This window comes from Piliocolobus tephrosceles, chromosome 6, assembly GCF_002776525.5.
Source record: "Piliocolobus tephrosceles isolate RC106 chromosome 6, ASM277652v3, whole genome shotgun sequence".
Classification (NCBI taxonomy): Eukaryota; Metazoa; Chordata; class Mammalia; order Primates; family Cercopithecidae; genus Piliocolobus; species Piliocolobus tephrosceles.
Window position 1 is genome coordinate 32513833 of NC_045439.1, and position 19213 is coordinate 32533045.

The window sequence follows — 19213 nt, forward strand, 5'->3', positions numbered from 1 at the left end:
ACTGATCCCTACCATAGAGCCTTCTAAATTTCTCTAAAACTATCATTCATCAGCCTAAACATTTTTATTTAGAAGTCTGCTACTTTTTCCCTGAGGTTTTGTAAGAACTTGTAGTTTGTTTCTTACTGAAGTCAATCCAAAGGGTTACCTGCTGATAAACATAGGAGGATGTGTTGGCTGAGATTTAGTGAGTTCCCAAAGAAATCAGTGCTTAGAAAAAGAGAAGTCTAAAGTCAAGACCTTTGGCATCCAGTCTGTCTTCTCCTTTTTGTCTCAAATAATTTCTAAAATGTCAAAGAGAATTCTTTGCTGTCTCACAGGAGTAAATGTTTGTGAAGGCTTCTGTAGGCATTAAATAGTTAATTCTAATTTCCTTTTTGTAGAAAAGGAATGAAACTTACATCATCTAACTCTCTCTCCACTTGGATTTTTCTCCTCTGGAATTGTCTTACTGCTTTCAGCTCTGTGTGAATCATGCCAATTTCTATGGCTTTTTGATGGAACTGTCCCTCTAGTTCATTGATTTGCCTGGTATACTTTTGTTCCTGTATTCAAAAAAGAGGTAAATGAGTTAGGAAAAAGAACAGAAGTCCCACAGAGTCATGTTTCATTTGAAGCCTTAAGCCATTTGCATATCTTCTTTGAAGAAATACCCCCTTTTATTTTTTTTCTATTTGTATTTTATTATTATTATTTTTTTGAGACGGAGTCTGACTCTGTCATCCAGGCTGGAGTGTAGTGGCGTGATCTCAGCTCACTGCAACCTCTGCCCTCCCAGGTTCAAGCAATTCTCCCTGCCTCAGCCTCCCAAGTAGCTGGGATTACATGTGCCTGCCACCATGCCCAGCTAATTTTTGTATTTTTTAGCAGAGACGGGGTTTCACAATGTTGGTCAGGCTGGTCTTGAACTCCTGACCTCAGGTGATCCACCCGCCTTGGCCTCCCAAAGTACTGAGATTACAGGCGTGAGCCACCATGCCCAGCCCCCCTTTTATTTTTGCATAAAGTTTTCATTTCTGTAAAAAGATACCATTTGTGTGAATAAGAAAAAATTTTGGAAAAGTTTCTATATAAGCTGATTGTATAGAAAGGAAAAAATGCAGATGTTTATTAAAAAGGGATATGAGAAGACTAAACACACCTTTTATCTCTAATATAAATAACATCCCAAAGTGGTTAAAATTAATTAGCTAGGAGTCAAAGGGAGAGTGGTAAATATCCCTAATAAATAAAGAGGAAGGGAGGAGGAGGAAGGAGGATGAGGAAGAAGGAGGATGAGGAAGAAGGAGGAGGGAGAAAAGGGGAAAGAGACATAAAAGAAGAGAGGAAGAGAAGGAGAAACAGGAGGAGGAAAGGGAAGAGAAAGTAAGAGAACAGAGAAAAAGAAGGAAAGGCTAATAACAACAAATGAACAAAAGGTACTAAAAGAAATGCAAATTGCCTTCCAATCTACCTCCAAATAAGAGAAACGCAAATTGGGCTGGGTGCAGTGGCTCACGCCTATAATCTCAGCACTTTGGGAGGCTGAGGCAGGTGGATCACGAGGTCAGGAGTTTGAGACCAGCCTGGCCAACATTGTGAAACCCCACCTCTATTAAAAATACAAAAATTAGCCAGGTGTGGTGGCAAGTGCCTATAATCCCAGCTACTCAGGAACTGAGGCAGGAGAATCAATTGAACCTGGGAGATGGAGGTTGCAGCTGGGAGGTGGAGGTTGCAGTGAGCTGAGATTGTGCCATTGCACTCCAGCCTGGATGACAGAGCAAGACTCTGTCTCAAAAAAAGAAAAAAAAAAAAAAAAAAAGAGAGAGAAACATAAATTGAAATGACACTGAAATACCATTTCTCACCTATCACATTGCAAAAATCAAGTTTGAAGCCAGGCACAGTAGCTCACACATGTAATTCCAGCACTTTGGGAGGTCAAGGCGGGTAGATCACTTCAGGTCAGGAGTTCAAGACCAGCCTGGCCAACATGGTGAAACCCTGTCTCTACTAAAAATACAAAAATTAGCCAGGTGTGATGGCGGGTGCCTGTAATCCCAGCCAGTGGGGAGGCTGAGGCAGGAGAATCACTTAAACCCGGGAGGCAGAGGTTGTAGTAAGCGGAGATCGCGCCACTGCACTCCAGCCTGGGAGACAAGAGTGAGACTCTGTCTCAAAAAAAAAAAAAAAAAAAAAAAAATCAACTTTGACAAAAGACTCTGTTGGTAAAGCTGTGAGGAAACAGGCAATCTCATGCATGGCTAATGGTATTACAGAACAGCACAGTATCTATGAAGGGAAATTTGGCAATATCTAGAACAATTATATACTTTTCTTTGGTCTAGCAATACCACTTACAGGAATCTATCCCAACGATATAATGGCCAAAATGTGAAAAGATATATGCATGAAGCTCTTTACTGGCACATTCACTGTAATAGAAAAAGATTGGGGCCGGGCACGGTGGCTCAAGCCTATAATCCCAGCACTTTGGGAGGCCGAGACGGGCGGATCACGAGGTCAGGAGATCGAGACCATCCTGGCTAACACGGTGAAACCCCGTCTCTACTAAAAAATACAAAAAACTAGCCGGGCGAGGTGGCGGGCGCCTGTAGTCCCAGCTACTCAGGAGGCTGAGGCAGGAGAATGGTGTAAACCCGGGAGGCAGAGCTTGCAGTGAGCTGAGATCCGGCCACTGCACTCCAGCCTGGGCCACAGAGCGAGACTCCATCTCAAAAAAAAAAAAAAAAGATTGGAAACAATCCAACTATCCATCAAAAAGGGACTGCTATGAGCTGTATGTGTATACCCAAAAAATCCTATGTTGAAGCCCTAATCCCCAATGTGATGGTATTTGGAGGTGTGACCTTTGGGAGGTAGTTAGGTTTAGATGAGATAATGAGGGTGGAGCCTCCGTGATGGGACTGGTGAAGAAAGAGATGAAGAAACCAGAGCTTCCTCTCTGCCAAAAGTAAGGATCCATCAGGAAGTGGCCACCTGTGAACCAGAAGACGGGACTCCACCAAGAACTCAACCATGCTAGCACCCTGACCTTCTAGCCTCCAGAATGATGAGAAATAAATGTTTGTTGTTTGAGCACCTCAGTCTATGGTATTCTGTCATAACAGCCTGAACTAAGACAGGGATCATTTGAATAAACTATGATACATCCACACAATAATCATCACACAGCTATAAAAGGGAATGATGCCAGGCGTGGTGGCCTACACCTGTAATTCCAACACTTTGGGAGGCCAAGCTGGGATGATCGCTTGAGGCCAGGAGTTCAAGATCAGCCTGGGTAACACAGTGAGATCCCATCTCTACAAAAAATACAAAATTTAGCTAGGTGTAGTGGTACTCGCCTATAGTTCCAGCTACTCCGGAGGCTGGGGTGGGAGGACCCCTTGAGCCCAGTAGTTTGAGGTTACAGTGAGCTATGATTGTGCCACTGCACTCCAGCTTGGGTAACAGAGGGAGATCCTGTCTCAAAAAAAAAAAAGAAAAAACGCCAAAAAAAAAAAGGGAATGTCTCTACATACTGCTACGGAGTGATCACCAAGGCATACTGTTAAATAAAAAAAGCAGCTGCAGGTCTATGTATATTGCATGCTACCTTTTATCTAAGAAAGATTTTATATATAATCAATATATATAATCTCCTTATATATAATCTCTCTATCTATCTATGTATGTTTATGACTTTTTTTTAGCTTTTCTGATAAGGAAACAATTTCTTTAGCAACTTTTTTTTAAAGAGAGGATAAAACACAAAAGAAATAAAATGGTTTTCTACAGGGAGAAGAAGATAGTGTGGAAAAGACATGGATAGGAGTTGGATTTCTCAGCACTTTGGGAGGCTGAGGCGGGCGGATCAAGAGGTCAGGAGATCGAGACCATCCTGGCTAACACAGTGAAACCCCATCTCTACTAAAAATACAAAAAATTAGCCAGGCATGGTGGCGGGCGCCTATAGTCCCCAGCTACTCAGGAGGCTGAGGCAGGAAAACGGAGTGAACCCGATAGGCGGAGCTTGCAGTGAGCAGAGATCGCGCCACTGCACTCCAGCCTGGGTGACATGAGACTCCATCTAAAAAAAAAGGAAAAAAAAAAAGAAGTTGGATTTCTCAGCATATAACTTGTTTTACAGACTTTGGAACCATGTAAATATTTTACATAATTTTATAGGCAAAACTAATTTTTTAAAAAGCAACCTCTAAGTCAGGTGTGGTGGTATATGCCTGTAGTCTCAGCTAATCAGGAGGTTGAGGCAAGGAGAACTGCTTGAGGTCAGAAGTTGAAGACCAGCCTGGGCAATATAGCAAAACTCCCATCTCTAAAAAAATTAAATAAATACAGTAAAATGAAAAAAAAAAAAAGCAACCTCTAAAAATCAAAAGCAAAATGTGTTGTTGAGTTGGTGGAATAACCTCATAGAAAAGAATTTCAAATGGTTCTTAAACCTTGCAATTTTATCATAGATCCTTATTGGTATATATCCTAAGGGAGAAAAATGCCCCCCAAAATCTTAAACTGTTTTCAGTAATTTATTTTTGGTGGTAATATTAGTATTCTGAGATTGATATATTGGGGTTTAAGCAACTAGGTAATTATATTGGTATCATTAAGAAGAAGGACTTTTGTCAAGGGATAAAGGAGACACAGATAAAGTTAAGTAAAAATTCTGTATTCCTGCATCTAAACTGAAAGTACTAGTATGGAGTTATGACCTCTTTTAATATTTAAAAAAACTTACATTTCCTAGCTCCATCCACTGAAAAGCACTAGAAACAATAACAAATTCAGTATCAGGAAGCAATCTTAATATTATATGTTTTTTTTACAATAGCTTTTTTTTTTTTTTTGAGATGAAGTTTCACTCTTCCCACCCAGGCTGGAGTGCAATGGTGCAATCTCAGCTCACTGCAACCTCCGCCTCTGGGGTTCAAGCGATTCTCCTGTCTCAGTCTCCCAAGTAGCTGGGATTATAAGCGTGCACCACCATGCCTGGCTAATTTTTTAATTTTTAGTAGAGATAGGGTTTCATCATGTTGGCCAGGCTGATATTGAATTCCTGACCTCAGGTGATCTGCCGCCTTGGCATCCCAAAGTGTTGGGATTACAGGTATGAGTCATCATGCCCAGCCTTGTTTTTGAATTTCTATACAATCAAGCTTTAAGGTCATTAGGCTGCCCAGAGAACTTACTCACTCACTGTCATTGGGTCTTAAATACCTAAGCTTGCCAGAAACCTGACCATCCAGTAAGTGGAGTATTAGTACACATAGAAAACTCACCAATTTATCCTTCTCCTCTTGGGCTTTTTCCTTTGTTTCATTTAATTGCTGTTTCAGTTTTTCAATCTGTGGAAAATCAAAATACAAGGTCGGGAAGATAGAGAAACTGCTCTATATCTACCTTTATTAAGTGAACTAGTTTCACACAATACTAAAACCAATATGGCAAAAAAGGTGAGTGAGACGGAAAGAGAAGAAGAGGGGACAGGAAATTTCCCATACCTTCAACCTGCTATTGCCAGTTTCTAAAACCTGGCTATCATTAGAAGTACCTGGGCAACTTTTTTTTTGTTTTTGTGGTTAAAAATAAAAGCAACAAAGGCCAGGCGCGGTGGCTCAAGCCTGTAATCCCAGCACTTTGGGAGGCTGAGACGGGTGGATCACGAGGTCAGGAGATCGAGACCATCTTGGCTAACCCGGTGAAACCCCGTCTCTACTAAAAATACAAAAAACTAGCCGGGCGAGGTGGCGGGCACCTGTAGTCCCAGCTACTCGGGAGGCTGAGGCAGGAGCACGGTGCAAACCCAGGAGGCGGAGCTTGCCGTGAGCTGAGATCCGGCCACTGCACTCCAGCCTGGGCGACAGAGCGAGACTCCGTCTCAAAAATAAAAAATAAAATAAAAAATAAAAAATAAAAGCAACATTAAATTTACCATCTTAACCATTTTAAACATATAGCTCAGTAGTGTTAAGTATATTCATGTTGTTGTGCAACAAAACTCTAGAACTTTTCATCTTACAAAACTAAAACTATACCAAATAAATCCTAATTTCCCCTTACTTCTCCCCAGCACTTGGCAACCATCCTCTACTTTCTGTTTCTTTAATTTTGACTACTTTGGATACTTCATGAGTGGAATCATACATTATTTGCCCTTTGGTGACTGGCTTATTTTATTAAGCATAATGTCCTTGAGGTTCATTGATGTCATAGGATGTGACAGGATTTCCTTTAAGGCGCACAATATTGCACCACATGCATACACCTTTTCCTTATCCATTCACCCATCCATGGATAATTTGGGTTGCTTCCACCTCTTGGCTATTGTGAATAGTGTTGCAATGAATATGGGCATGCAAGTATCTCTTCAAGATCCTGCTCTGGGCTGGGTGTGGTGGCTCATGCCTGTAATCCCAGCAATTTGGGAGGCTGAGGTGGGTCGATTGCTTGAGCTCAGAGTTTGAGACCAGCATGGGCAACATGGCAAAATCCCATCTCTACAAAGAAATACAAACATTAGCCAAGTGTGGTGGTGAGCACCTGTAATCCCAGCTAGAGCCTGGGAGGTGAAGGTTGCAGTGGGCCAAGATCACGCCACTGCACTCCACTCTGCATGACAGAGTGAGATCCTGTCTCAACAACAACAAAAATCCTGCTTTGAATTGTTTTGGATATATTAAATATACCCAGAAGTGAGATTGGTATTTCTATTTTTAATCTTTTGAGGAACTTCCATACTGTTTTCCACAATGGCTACAACATTGTACAGTCCCACCACCAGTGCACAAGCGTTCTAACACCTCCACGTCCTTGTCAACACTTATTTTCTGTTTTTTTGGCAGTAGCCATTCTAATCGGTATGAGGTGATATCTTGTTGTCGTTTTTATTTACATTTCTCTTATCTGGGTAACTTTTTTTTTGAGATGGAATCTCTCTCTGTCGCCCAGGCTAGAGTGGAGTGGCACAATCTCAGCTCAATGCAACCTCTGTCTCCTAGGTTCAAGTGATTCTTTTGCCTCAGCCTCCCGAGTAGCTGGGAATACAGGCGCATGCCACCATACCTGGCTAATTTTTGTAGTTTTAGTAGAGACAGGGTTTCATCATATGGCCAGGCTGGTCTTGAACTCCTGACCTCGTGATCTGCCTGCCTTGGCCTCCCAAAGTGCTAGGATTACAGGCGTGACCCACTGTGCCCAGCCTTATCTGGGTAACTTTTTTAGAAAAAAGTTTCTTTTTACTTTCTTTTCTTTTCTTTCTTTCTTTTTTTTTTTTTGAGACAGGAGTTCTACTCTTGTTGCCCAGGCTGGAGTGCAATGGCATGATCTCGGCTCACTGCAATCTCCACCTCCCGGGTTCAAGCAATTCTCCTGCCTCAGCCTCCCGAGTAGCTGGGATTACAAGCACGTGCCACCCCAGGCCCGGCTAATTTTGTATTTTTAGTAGAGACGGGGTTTCTCCATGTTGGTCAGGCTGGTCTCGAACTCCCGACCTCAGGTGATCTGCCCGCCTCAGCCTCCCAAAGTGCTGGGATTACGGGCATGAGCCACTGTGTCTGACCCAAAAAGTTTTTTTTTTAAATAATATATTTTTTTTTCTTGCTCTGTCGCCCAGGCTGGAGTGCAGTGGTGCAATTTCGGCTCACTGCAACCTCCGCCTCCTGGGTTCACGCCATTTTCCTGCCTCAGCCTCCTGAGTAGCTGGGACTATAGGTGCTCGCCACTATGCCCGGCTAATTTTTTGTATTCTTTAGTAGAGACAGGGTTTCACTGTGTTAGCCAGGATGGTCTCGATCTCCTGACCCCGTAATCCGCCCGCCTTGGCCTCCTAAAGTGCTGGGATTACAGGCGTGAGCCACCGCGCCCAGCCTAAAAATAATTTTAAAAAATAGAGATGGAGTCAGCCAGGCGTGGTGGCTCAAGCCTGTAATCCCAGCACTTTGGGAGGCCGAGATAGGTGGATCACCTGAGGTCAGGCGTTCAAGACCAGCCTGGCCAACATGGTGAAACCCTGTTTCTACAAAAAATATAAAACTTAGTTGGGTGTGGTGGCGCACGCCTGTAATCCCAGCTACTCGGGAGGCTGAGGCAGGAGAATCGCTTGAACACAGGAGGCAGAGGTTGCAGTGAGCCAAGATCACGTCATTGCACTCCTGCCTGGGTGACAGAGCAAGACTCCGTCTCAAAAAAAAAAAAAAAAAAAAAAGAGACATGGAGTCTTGCCATGTTGCTCAGGCTGGTCTCAAAGTCATGGGCTTAAGTGATCCTCCTGCCTTGGTCTCCCAAAGTGCTGGGATTATAGGCATGAGCCATAGTGCCTAGCCAAGACAAGTTTCAAGAAGAGTACAAAAAATTACCATACTATTCACTCATATACATTAATTTTGCCACCTTTGTTTTCTCTCTCTCTCTCTCTCTCTGTGTGTGTATTTTTAGTGGTAAAGGGTAATGTCAATTTCAAGATGACCTTTTACCCCTAAAGACTTACTTCAGTATCTATTTCCTTATTTCTTTTTCTTTCTTTTTTTTTTTTTGAAACAGAGTCTTGCTCTGTCACCCCGCCTGGAGTGCAGCAGCGCAATCTTGGCTCACTGCAACCTACGCCTCCCGGGCTCACGTAATTCTCCTGCCTCAGCCTCCCAAGTAGCTGGGACTACAGGCATGCACCACCACGCTTGGCTAATTTTTTGTATTTTTTGTAGAGATGGGGTTTCACCATGTTGGCCGGGCCGGTCTCGAACTTCTGACCTCAGGTGATCCACCAGCCTCAGCCTCCCAAAGTGCTGAGATTACAGGCGTGAGCCACCGTGCCTGGCCATTCAGTATCGATTTTTGAAGAAAAAGAGCATTCCCTTTTAAAAGCACTATAAAACTATAAAGATGAGGAAGTTTAACATTAATATACTATTATGTAATATATACTCTATATTTAAATTCTGCTATAATTATCCCAATAATGTCCTTTATTGCAATTTTGTATTTTTCTTGTCTAGGATACAACCCTTGATCATGCATCGCATTTAGCTGTCATGTGTCTTAGTCCCCTTTAATCTGGAACAGTTTCTCAGTCTTTGTTTTTAAATTGACTTTTTAAAAAGGATATTGGCCAGGGTTGGGCTTGGCTGATACTTCTTCACGAGTAGATTCAGGTTGTCCATTTTTGGTAGGCTATATATAGTACCAAGTGATAATGTATCCTTTTCAGTACATCACATCATTAGCGTGTACTGATTGATGCTAATTTTAACCAGTTGGTTAAGGTTGTGTCTGCCCACTTTCTCCACCTAAAAGTTATTATTTTTTCTTTTGTGATTATTAAGTAATTTGTGAGAAGATCTTTTGAGACTATGCAATTATCCTCCTCATTAAACTTTCATCCAGTAGGTTTTAGCATCCATTGATGATTCTTGACTGATTCAGTTATTACTATGATGCCAAAGGGTGATTTTTCTAACTCCATCTCTCCTTGGAAATTTATTAAGTGGCATTCTACGGCAAAAAAAAAAAAAAAAAAAAAGCCGGGTTAGGTGGCTCATGGCTGTAATCCCAACACTTTGGGAGGCCGAGACAGGTGAATCACCTGAAGTCAGGAGTTCAAGACTAACCTGACCAGCATGGTGAAACTCTGTCTCTACTACAAATACAAAAATTAGCCAGGCATGGTGGTGGTGCACCTGTAATCCCAGCTACTCAGAAGGCTGAGGCAGGAGAATCCTTTGAACCCACAGGAGGTTGCAGTGAGCCAAGATCGCACCACTGCACTCCAGCCTGGGTGACAGAGCGAGATTCCATCCGGAAAAAAAAAAAAAAAAAAAAAAAAGGCTTCCGGATTTCTCCCTTATTTATTAATGTATGTATTTATTACTAGTATACACGTGTGGATTTTTATTTCATTCAATAAGTTATCATCTATTACTGTCATTATTTATTAGGTTACTGCAAAAGCATTGCAGTTTTTGCCATTCTTTTTTTTTTCTTTTTGAGACAGAGTCTCACTCTGTCCCCAAGGGTGGAGTGCAGTGGTGTGATCTCAGCTCACTGCAACCTCCACCTCCTGGGTTCAAGCGATTCTCCTGTCTCAGTTTCCTGAGTAGCTGGATTATAGGCACGTACCACCATACCCGACTAATTTTTGTATTTTTAGTAGAGACAGGGTTTCGCCATGTTGGCCAGGCTGGTCTTGAACTCCTGACCTCAGGTGATCTGCCCGTCTTGGCCTCCCAAAGTGCTGGGATTACAGGCGTGAGCCACTGCACCCAGCCATTTTTGCTATTCTTTATTAGGTTGGTGCAAAAGTAATCGTGGTTTTTGACATTCTTTTAACACACCAACCTAATATTTTGATTGTCCCAGATTTGGCCAATAGGAGCCCCTTCAAACAAGGCCATGTCCTTTAAAATTTTTTATTTTATTTTCTGGCACAATTACATATTCCACACTCTTTTTTTTTTTTTTTTTTTTTTTTTAGATGGAGTTTCACTCTTGTTGCCCAGGCTGGAGTGCAATGGTGTGATCTTGGCTCACTGCAACCTCTGCCTCCCGTGTTCAAATGATTCTCCTGCCTCAGCCTCCTGAATAGCTGGAGTTACAGGTGCCTGCCACGACACCTGGCTAACTTTTATATTTTTAGTAGAGATGGGGTTTCATCATGCTGGCCAGGCTGGTCTCAAACTGCTGACCTCAGTAATCCACCCGCCTTGGCCTCCCAAAGTGCTGGGATTACGGGCCAGCCTCTTTTTTTTTTTTTTTTTGAGACAGAATCTCGCTCTGTTACCCAGGCTTGACTGCAGTGGCACAATCTTGGCTCACTGCAACCTCTGCCTCCTGGGTTCAAGCGATTCTTATGCCTCAACCTCCCAAGCAGCTGGGACTACAGGCATGCGCCACCATGCCTAGCTAATTTTTTGTAGAGAGAGCTAATTTTCTAGTAGAGATGGAGTTTTACCATGTTGGCCAGGCTGGTCTCGACCTCCTGGCCTCATGTGATGCACCCCCCTCAGCCTCCCAAAGTGCTGGGATTACAGGCATGAGCCACCATGAACAGCCCAGCCTCATCTTTTATATTCCCTGCTCCAGTCCTGAAATCAACCGTTTCTCCAAGGAACCCTGGTTTGTTTTAGAAGGGAATATGAGTAGCTTTTTAAACTAAAGACTTGTTGACATGGTTGTTGACACAAGTGAGATACTGTGTACAATGTTTTAGACCACCTTAAGAAAAAATCATGGCCGGGCGCGGTGGCTCAACGGCCGGGCGTGGTGGCTCAAGCCTGTAATCCCAGCACTTTGGGAGGCCGAGACGGGCGGATCACGAGGTCAGGAGATCAAGACCATCCTGGCTAACACAGTGAAACCCCGTCTCTACTAAAAAATACAAAAAACTAGCCGGGCGAGGTGGCGGGCGCCTATAGTCCCAGCTACTCCGGAGGCTGAGGCGGGAGAATGGCATAAACCCAGGAGGCGGAGCTTGCAGTGAGCTGAGATCCAGCCACTGCACTCCAGCCTGGGCGACAGAGCGAGACTCTGTCTCAAAAAAGAAAAAAAAAGAAAAAATCTAGATATTCTAAAAAACAAACTGGGACAATCCTAAATCACATAAAACAGGTGTGACACTTAATGAGATTATTTTGTGATTAATTCGGTACAGCATTAAATTCTCTTAAGGGGAATCTCCTAATTTTGTTCACAGTAAAATAGTTTTCAAAACACATCTCATTTCTAATATTTCTATAATTAACATAAGACTATAAACAGTTTAAACAAAGTTTAACATAATAACATCTTTCTAGTATATAGCAAAATGAGTATCAAAATTATGGGAAAGCTAGTTAATGAGGATATATTTAGTCTACTTTGTTTCTTTCTCCCAAGGTTGTTTCTTTTGGTTTAATGGCAATCCATGATTACAAAAATTACCCATTTGTTACTGCCAGATGCTGCCCTTTGATATAATGAGGCAGATGAGAATCAGAAAATGCAAGTGATACTGATGTAGACGAATACAAATGAGCTATTACAAGCCACAAAACAAAGTATCTAAGTAATACATTTGGAAATTATTTCTATGGCTGACTAAAAAACTTACTTTAGAATAATACTTTATAGAGGGCAATTTAATAATACCTACTATTAAAAGAGTAATTTTAAAAATAAAAATTGGCCAAGTTTTGTGGCTCATGCGTGTAATCCCAACACTTTGGGAGGGTGAGGGGCGCAGATCACTCGAGGCCAGGAGTTACAGATCAGCCTGGCCCACAACATGCCAAAACCCCGTCCCTACTAAAAATACAAAAAATAAATAAAATAAAGATTGAAATTGCTGGACCAGGTGCTATCGCTCACACCTGTAATCTCAGCACTTTGGGAGGCTGAGTTGGGAGGATTGCTTAAGCCCAGGAGTTCGAGGCTAGCCTGAGTGACATGGTGAAATCCTGTCTCTATAAAAACTGCAAAAAATCAGCCAGGCATGGTGGCTCATGCTTGCAATCCCAGCACTTTGGAAGGCCAATGTGGGTGGATCACTTGAGCTCAGGAGTTCAAGACCAGCCTGGGCAACATGGCAAAACCCTGTCTCTACCAAAAAAACAAAAAATTAGCCAGGCATGGAAGTGCGTGCCTGTAGTCTCGGCTGCTTGGGAGACGGAGGCAGGAGGATCATCTGAGCCCGGAGGTCGATCCTGTGGTGAGCCATGATCACACCACTGCACTCCAGACCAGGCAATAGAGTGAGACCCTGTCTCAAAAATAATAATAAAATAATAATAATATGAGACAGAGTTTTGCTCTGTTGCCCAGGCTGGACTGCTGTGACATGACCATGGCTCACTGCAGCTTCAACCTCCTGGGCTTAAGTGATGCTCCCACCTTAGCCTCCTGAGTAGCTGGGACTACAGATGCACACTGCCATGCCTGGCTATTTTTTTATTTTGTGTAGAGACTGGGTCTTGCGTTGTTCCCCAGGCTGGTCCTGAACTCCTAAGCTAAGTTATCCTCCAGTTCGGCCTCCCAAAGTGTTGGCATTATAGGCATGAACTGTCACACCCAGCCTGAATTTCTACTTTTAACATCCACTAGGGGTGTGACTTTGGGCAAGTTACCTATCCTTTCTGAGAGTCAATTTCTTCATCTGTAACATGGAAATAACAATATTATAGCTACACAGGGTTATTAAAATAATAGGAGGTAGGCCGGGCGCGGTGGCTCAAGCCTGTAATCCCAGCACTTTGGGAGGCCAAGACGGGCAGATCACGAGGTCAGGAGATCGAGACCATCCTGACTAACACAGTGAAACCCCGTCTCTACTAAAAAAATACAAAAAACTAGCCGGGCAAAGTGGCAGGCGCCTGTAGTCCCAGCCACTCAGGAGGCTGAGGCAGGAGAATGGCGTAAACCCGGGAGGCGGAGCTTGCAGTGAGCTGAGGTCCGGCCACTGCACTCCAGCCTGGGCGACAGAGCGAGACTCCGTCTCAAAAAAAAAAAATAATAGGAGGTTAGTAAAAGAATCAGAGAGGTAAAGCACCCAGTATAGTACATTGTAGTGGCTCCAAAATGTTAGTTCCCTTCCTTTTTTCTTTTTCTTTTTTTTTTTTTTTTTTTTGAGGTGGAGTCTCACTGTGTTGCCCAGGCTGGAGTACAGTGGTATGATCTCAGCTCACTGCAATCTCCGCCTCCCGGGTTCAAGCAATTCTCCTGCCTCAGCCTCCCAAGTGGCTGGGACTACAGGCACATGCAGCCATGCCCGGTTAATTTTTGTATTTTAGTAGGGACGGGGTTTCACCGTGCTGCCCAGGCTGGTTGCGAACTCCTGGGCTCAGGCAATTTGCCCACCTCAGCCTCCCAAAGTGCTGGGATTATAGGTGTGAGCCACTGCGCCCGGCCTCCCTTTTTCTTCCAAATATAAAATGATAGCTTTACTCTCAACACTTTAATAAAGTACAATAAGATACAAGATTCAACTGGCCAAAAAAAAAAAAAAAAGATTCAACTTGCTGGGTTCAGAACATTATCACAGATTACCAGTGAATGGCTTTACAAATTTTTAAAACTAAAAATTAGCATCAAAAAATATATAGATCACATACCATGCTCTTGTCCTTAAAATAAAGTGGATCATAATGTTCCCTTATGATCATCAATCTCTGTTTGCTTCAGAGAAGAAAACATGGAACAAGGAATGAAAATAAGAGAGCCAATAACAGTAAAACCATTCTGAAAAAGTGTCTTGCTTCAAGGAAGGTTAAGGTCAATTGAAATGTCTTAACTATATGTTAAGATTTCAAGGAATTAAAAATCTTTGAAATACATAACCACATCAGTATCACCATAGAGGTAGTTAATGAGGCCGAGGAGGTTTTCTACCTACCTACCATATTATCTTTCTCCTGATCCTGCTTCTTTAGGTAACTTAATACTGACATTATGTCTTTCTCCATTTTACATTGCTTTTTCTTTAAGTCCTCATTACTTTTTGCCAGTGTCCGTGAAGTATCACGATACTCAATCCTAGAGAGTTCTGTGACTTCCAACCTGGCCTCCCAAAGGGAGGCATTGGCCTTGGCTCTGTCCACCACAGATTCATCTGTTTTTATTAACTTCCTGCATGGGAAGAGGGCATTGACAGTATATGACTATTTATACAACTCTAACATGCAGACAATATATAACTCTATTATATTACTATTAAATTTTTCTCTTTTTAAATTTGTTTTGCTTGGCATTGCCTGGCACACATGAGAAAACATTGTTGGATGAGTAAGTTAATAAGAAATACATATTCACATTTGAAAAACGAAAAAAAAAAATACATATTCACTCGTATTCACATAAGAGAATTAAGTAAGTGCCTCTTCCTGGAAGAGGCAAGCCCCGGAGCATAACTCGAAAAGACTGGAAAAACAAAGGGAAAAGACAGGATAAACCAAACTCATTTCATAAAGCTTTCATATCTTTTTTTTTTTTTTTTTTTTTTGAGACAGGGCCTGGCTCCATCACCGTGCTGGAGTGCAGAAGCACGATCTCGGCTCCCCACAACCCCTGCCTCCTGGACTCAAGCCATCCACCCACCTCAGCTTCCCAAGTGGCTGGAACTACAGGCTTACGCAACTATGCCCAGCTAATTTTTGTATTTTTCATAGAAATAGGTTTTCGCCATGTTGCCCAGGCTGGTCTTGAACTCCTGGGCTCAAGTGATCCTCCTACCTCAGCCTCCTAAAGTGCTGAGATTACAGGTGTGAGCCACTGTGCCTGTACAGTTTTTGTATCTTTTCATTTACTTATTTGATTCTCCCTTTTTTTTTTTTTTTTTTTTAATAGAGATGGGGTCTCACTATGTTGCCTAGACTGGTCTCCAACTCCTGGGCTCAAGTATCCTCCCACCTCAGCCTCTTAATGTGCTGAGATTACAGGTGTGAACCAGTGCCCTGGCCTGATTCTCCTGTAGTTAAACTATCTTTTCTATTCCTACTCACTCAGTGCTGGACTTTGGTTCTCTCCACTGCAAACCCATTATCTGTGTTCGTTTTCTGCATGAGTATACCCATTGGTAGTGTAAACTATAATCTCCCACCCACTTCACCCTCCACTTTTGTGTTTTTTTGTTTTTGTTTTGTTTTGTTTTTGGCTAGGTCTTGGACAAAAAGTCAAGTCACTACTGCAAGTATGTTAAATACTTTATCAGCTAGTGCCACGGTTCACCGGACTTTTTTTTTTTGAGACAAGCTCTTGCTCTGTCATCCAGGATGTAGTGTAGTAGCAACACACAGCTCACTGCAGCCTTGACCTCCCAGGCCCAGACAATCCTCCACCTCAACCTCCTAACTGTGACTACAGGCATGAGTTAGCATGCCCAACTAATTTTTAACAAAAATTTTTGTAGAGACAGGGTCTTCCTATGTTGTTCAGGCTGGTCTTGAACTCCTGGGCTCAAGTGATCTTCCCCTACTCAGCCTCCCAAAGTGCTGGGCATGAGCCATGATGCCCCGCCCACCGGGTTTTAAGGATGCCTGAGAAATCATAATCATTTATATAGAGGTGGAAAGGAAAAAGGAGGGATTCGAAGATTAAAGTGGTAAAGGAAGAGATTTTTCTAAATATTTATTGTATGAGCATTAACAAAACACTACTGTTTGGACGAACGGAGGCAAGATGGCGCAGTTCCGGCTTCTTCACCGTCAGCTTTCCCGCGCCCGGGAAAGACACAGGTCGACTGCGCAGGCGCAACCCGACCTCCGACGGAGAAAAACCGGAACCTGCCTAGCCACACCCACCGCCCCGCCCCCGACCCGCCTATGTCCCGCCCACTGCCCGCCCACTTCCGGGCCCAGGACATAAAAGCGGCTCCCGGTGGGCACGCGGTGCGCACTTCCTCAGCCCTCACTCCCGTCTGCCTGAGAGCTCCACGGGGTGACTTCCCCCGGCCTCCCCTGCCAGGAGACAGAGGGACCTCACTCCTCCCCCACGCCTTCTTTCCTAAAGCTGGGGGACCAAAAATAAATGTGCAGTTTTGCTCCTAGCCTTGCCTACTGGCTGGTCATTTAATACTTGCCCTGGTTTCCTAGAAAGCAAATCAGTTTCCCGGAAAGCAAATCAACTACTCCTTATATATAGTAGGTACCATGATATACAAATACGTACATAATATTTGAGAATATTTCGGCCGGGCACGGTGGCTCAAGCCTGTAATCCTGGCACTTTGGGAGGCCGAGACGGGTGGATCACGAGGTCAGGAGATTGAGACCATCCTGGCTAACATGGTGAAACCCTGTCTCTACTAAAAAAAAAAAAAAGAATATTTCACCTGTATTTGAATTCTAAATATTTTCACATGTATATATGTGGACCTTTCTATACTGCCACCCTCCACATCCACTTTCCTACCTCTGGTTCTCAGTCCTCTTCCACAGAGGTAATGGGTTTGCAGTGGAGAGAACCAAAGTCCCACTTTCACCTTTTGTTCTCTTCAAATTAAGGCCAGCTCCATTCCCAACCCCTCAGCCTGTTATAACTCTTGATGTCCCTTTCTGGCATGATTTAGGCACTAGTGATACACAGTCTTACTACGACCATCCAGGTATCAGGTCTAAGTGGCTCAAAGCACTTGATGCAACAGGGCATGGTAGCTCATGGCTGTCATTCCAACACTTTGAGAGGCTGAGGTGGGTGGATCACCTGAAGTCAGGAGTTCAAGACCAGCCTGGCCAACATGGTGAAACGCCGTCTCCACTAAAAATAAAAAAATTAGCTGGGCATGGTGACGGGTGCCTGTAATCCCAGCTACTCAGGAGGCTGAGGCAGAATAATTGGTTGAACCCAGGAGGCAGAGGTTGCAGTGAGCCAAGATCATGCCATTGCACTCCAGCCTGGGCAACAAGAGCAAAACTTGGTCTCAAGGAAAAAAAAAAAAGTACTTGATGCAAGAAATTAAGACACTCTAAATAGGACCACTTATACTCACTGTAGAAACAAAGCCAGGTTTCTCAAACAATGAGTCATAGAAAATCCAAGGAATAAGGTCTCTTACCCTCAGTGTTCCTCATTGTTCAAATGTGTACTGTAGAAGCATGGTCAAAATCTGAAAACATATGTGAGTGAGTTCTAGGAATGTGATAAGCCCTTGGCACTTTAAGTGCTAGACTGTGCAGTTATGTAAAAACAACAACAACAAAAAACCCATAAGATAATACTTACATTAATACATGGGAAGAAAAAAGTCACATATAAGTATGTACATTGGGCTATCATTCTATTAAAAAATAAAAGAATACTCCAAAATATAGTAGTGTTTATTTTTGGATAATGAGACTATAGGTTATTTTTGTTTTCTCTTTTAGTACCTCCTATGTTTCCCAAACTTTCTGTATTGAGCATGAATTACTCTCTTAAGTTACTTTACAAACATCTCAAGTTTGGTGCCAACTCTGTGTTCCCATATATGATATTGCTGCACACCACATACGACTCCAACGTGTCCAGAAACCACCGGGGTCCCCCAACAGGGCTAGTGGCAATCTAGCAGCAACTCCAGGCCTGTAAGGGGTTAGTGCTAGAACATTACCCACCTCAGTGGCTCGGATCAGTTTGGGAAAACCTCAACAATTACCCAACTTGGTAAAATACTTCAGGTGTCCCCTTTGAACCAAAAGAGATCTCTGAAAAGGCCCAAGGAAATGCTTTATACATCCGCTACACGTTTAAGATCATCTGAACCACATAGTAGGGATGTGTCAGACTATGGACATGGGAACTGTAATCCTCTCAAGCCGGGAGAGCCAAGAGGGTCCGAGGGGGCCGGCGCGGGGGACACCAGTTAGCCAGCCCCAGACCCGAAATCTCAGGCAGGCCCAGGGAGAGGGGGATTCTCGCGTGGCTTCTCCTTACTTGGTGTCTTTGCCTTTGCTCTTGCCTTTCTTTTTGTCCTTTCCTTTCGACGGCATCTTGGCTTCCCCAGCGGCTCCGCTGTCGTCGTTGCCCGGCCGCCGCCACCCTGGCCGGCTCCGTCTCCAAGGGAACCTGGACGCCGAACGGGCAACGCCCCGCCCCCGCCGCTGACGGCGTGCGGACAGCGCAAGCGCCCGTGACGTGGCCCAGACGCCGCCGCGCGCGGGGCGGGGCGGAGGTCGCGCCGAGGGCGGCGGGCTGCCGCGCCAGGGTGGCGCGCGCGCGGTGAGTGTGCGAGAGTTGGCCGCTCCTGATCTTCTATGTGGGGCCCGGGCTCCGAGGGCGGGAGGCGCGAGCTGGCAGCCCCGGGCGGTAGCGCTCCGTCCTGCGGCCCGGGTGTGTCAGGAGTCGCTGCGGTCGGGGCACCCTTGCTTCAGGAGGCTTAGATCCCCGCTGGTCCGCCCGCCCCGCCGCGGTGGTCTGAGCCGCAGCCCTTTTCCGTGCCTCCACGCCGCAGCCAGCGTGGCTGCGGCTGCCTAGCCCTCGCCCCCGCTCCGCCTCCGCCGCTCCCAGCACTGCCCGACTTCTTTGAGTTCCATCCCTTTCCTGGCTTTTCATCCTTGCTGATTCTGTAAGGGATAGCGCAGCCAGCGGACGTCCCAGGCCAAACGTATTTTGATAGGCTGTTGAGGACTTTCCCGAGGGCGGTGGTTGGGGGCGAGGCTGCCAGCCTCCCAAGAGCAGCAGCACGCCAGAGAGCCGGCTGGGAGGGGAGTGCTGCCACCGAGGTCGGGAGCAGGGTCCTGGGCCTCATTGGGTCCTGTGTGGCCGATACTTCCCG

At 44.4% G+C, this 19213-nt stretch overlaps 2 protein-coding genes across 7 annotated transcripts in view; one reads left to right on the forward strand and one right to left on the reverse strand.

Moving 5' to 3' along the window:
- BBOF1 (basal body orientation factor 1) overlaps window positions 1-18575 on the reverse strand; it is a 54661-nt gene extending 36086 nt beyond the window's left edge. The window contains exons 1-4 of one of the 4 annotated variants that reach the window (XM_026455795.2): window positions 18373-18575; window positions 14364-14592; window positions 5283-5348; window positions 402-545 (exon numbers count right to left, since the gene is read on the reverse strand). In XM_026455795.2, the coding sequence (XP_026311580.1) occupies window positions 402-545; window positions 5283-5348; window positions 14364-14592; window positions 18373-18428 (495 nt within the window). In that variant the 5' untranslated portion in view covers window positions 18429-18575. The remainder of the gene's footprint in view (window positions 1-401; window positions 546-5282; window positions 5349-14363; window positions 14593-18372) is intronic. The other 3 variants (XM_026455791.2, XM_026455792.2, XM_026455793.2) reach the window with 3 other exon arrangements.
- Window positions 18576-18581: 6 nt separating this feature from the next.
- ENTPD5 (ectonucleoside triphosphate diphosphohydrolase 5 (inactive)) overlaps window positions 18582-19213 on the forward strand; it is a 64710-nt gene continuing 64078 nt past the window's right edge. For 2 of the 3 annotated variants that reach the window (XM_023183733.3, XM_023183715.3), the window contains exon 1: window positions 18582-18657. The gene's annotated coding sequence lies outside the window, so the exon portion shown is untranslated. The remainder of the gene's footprint in view (window positions 18658-19213) is intronic. The other variant, XM_023183724.2, reaches the window with a different exon arrangement.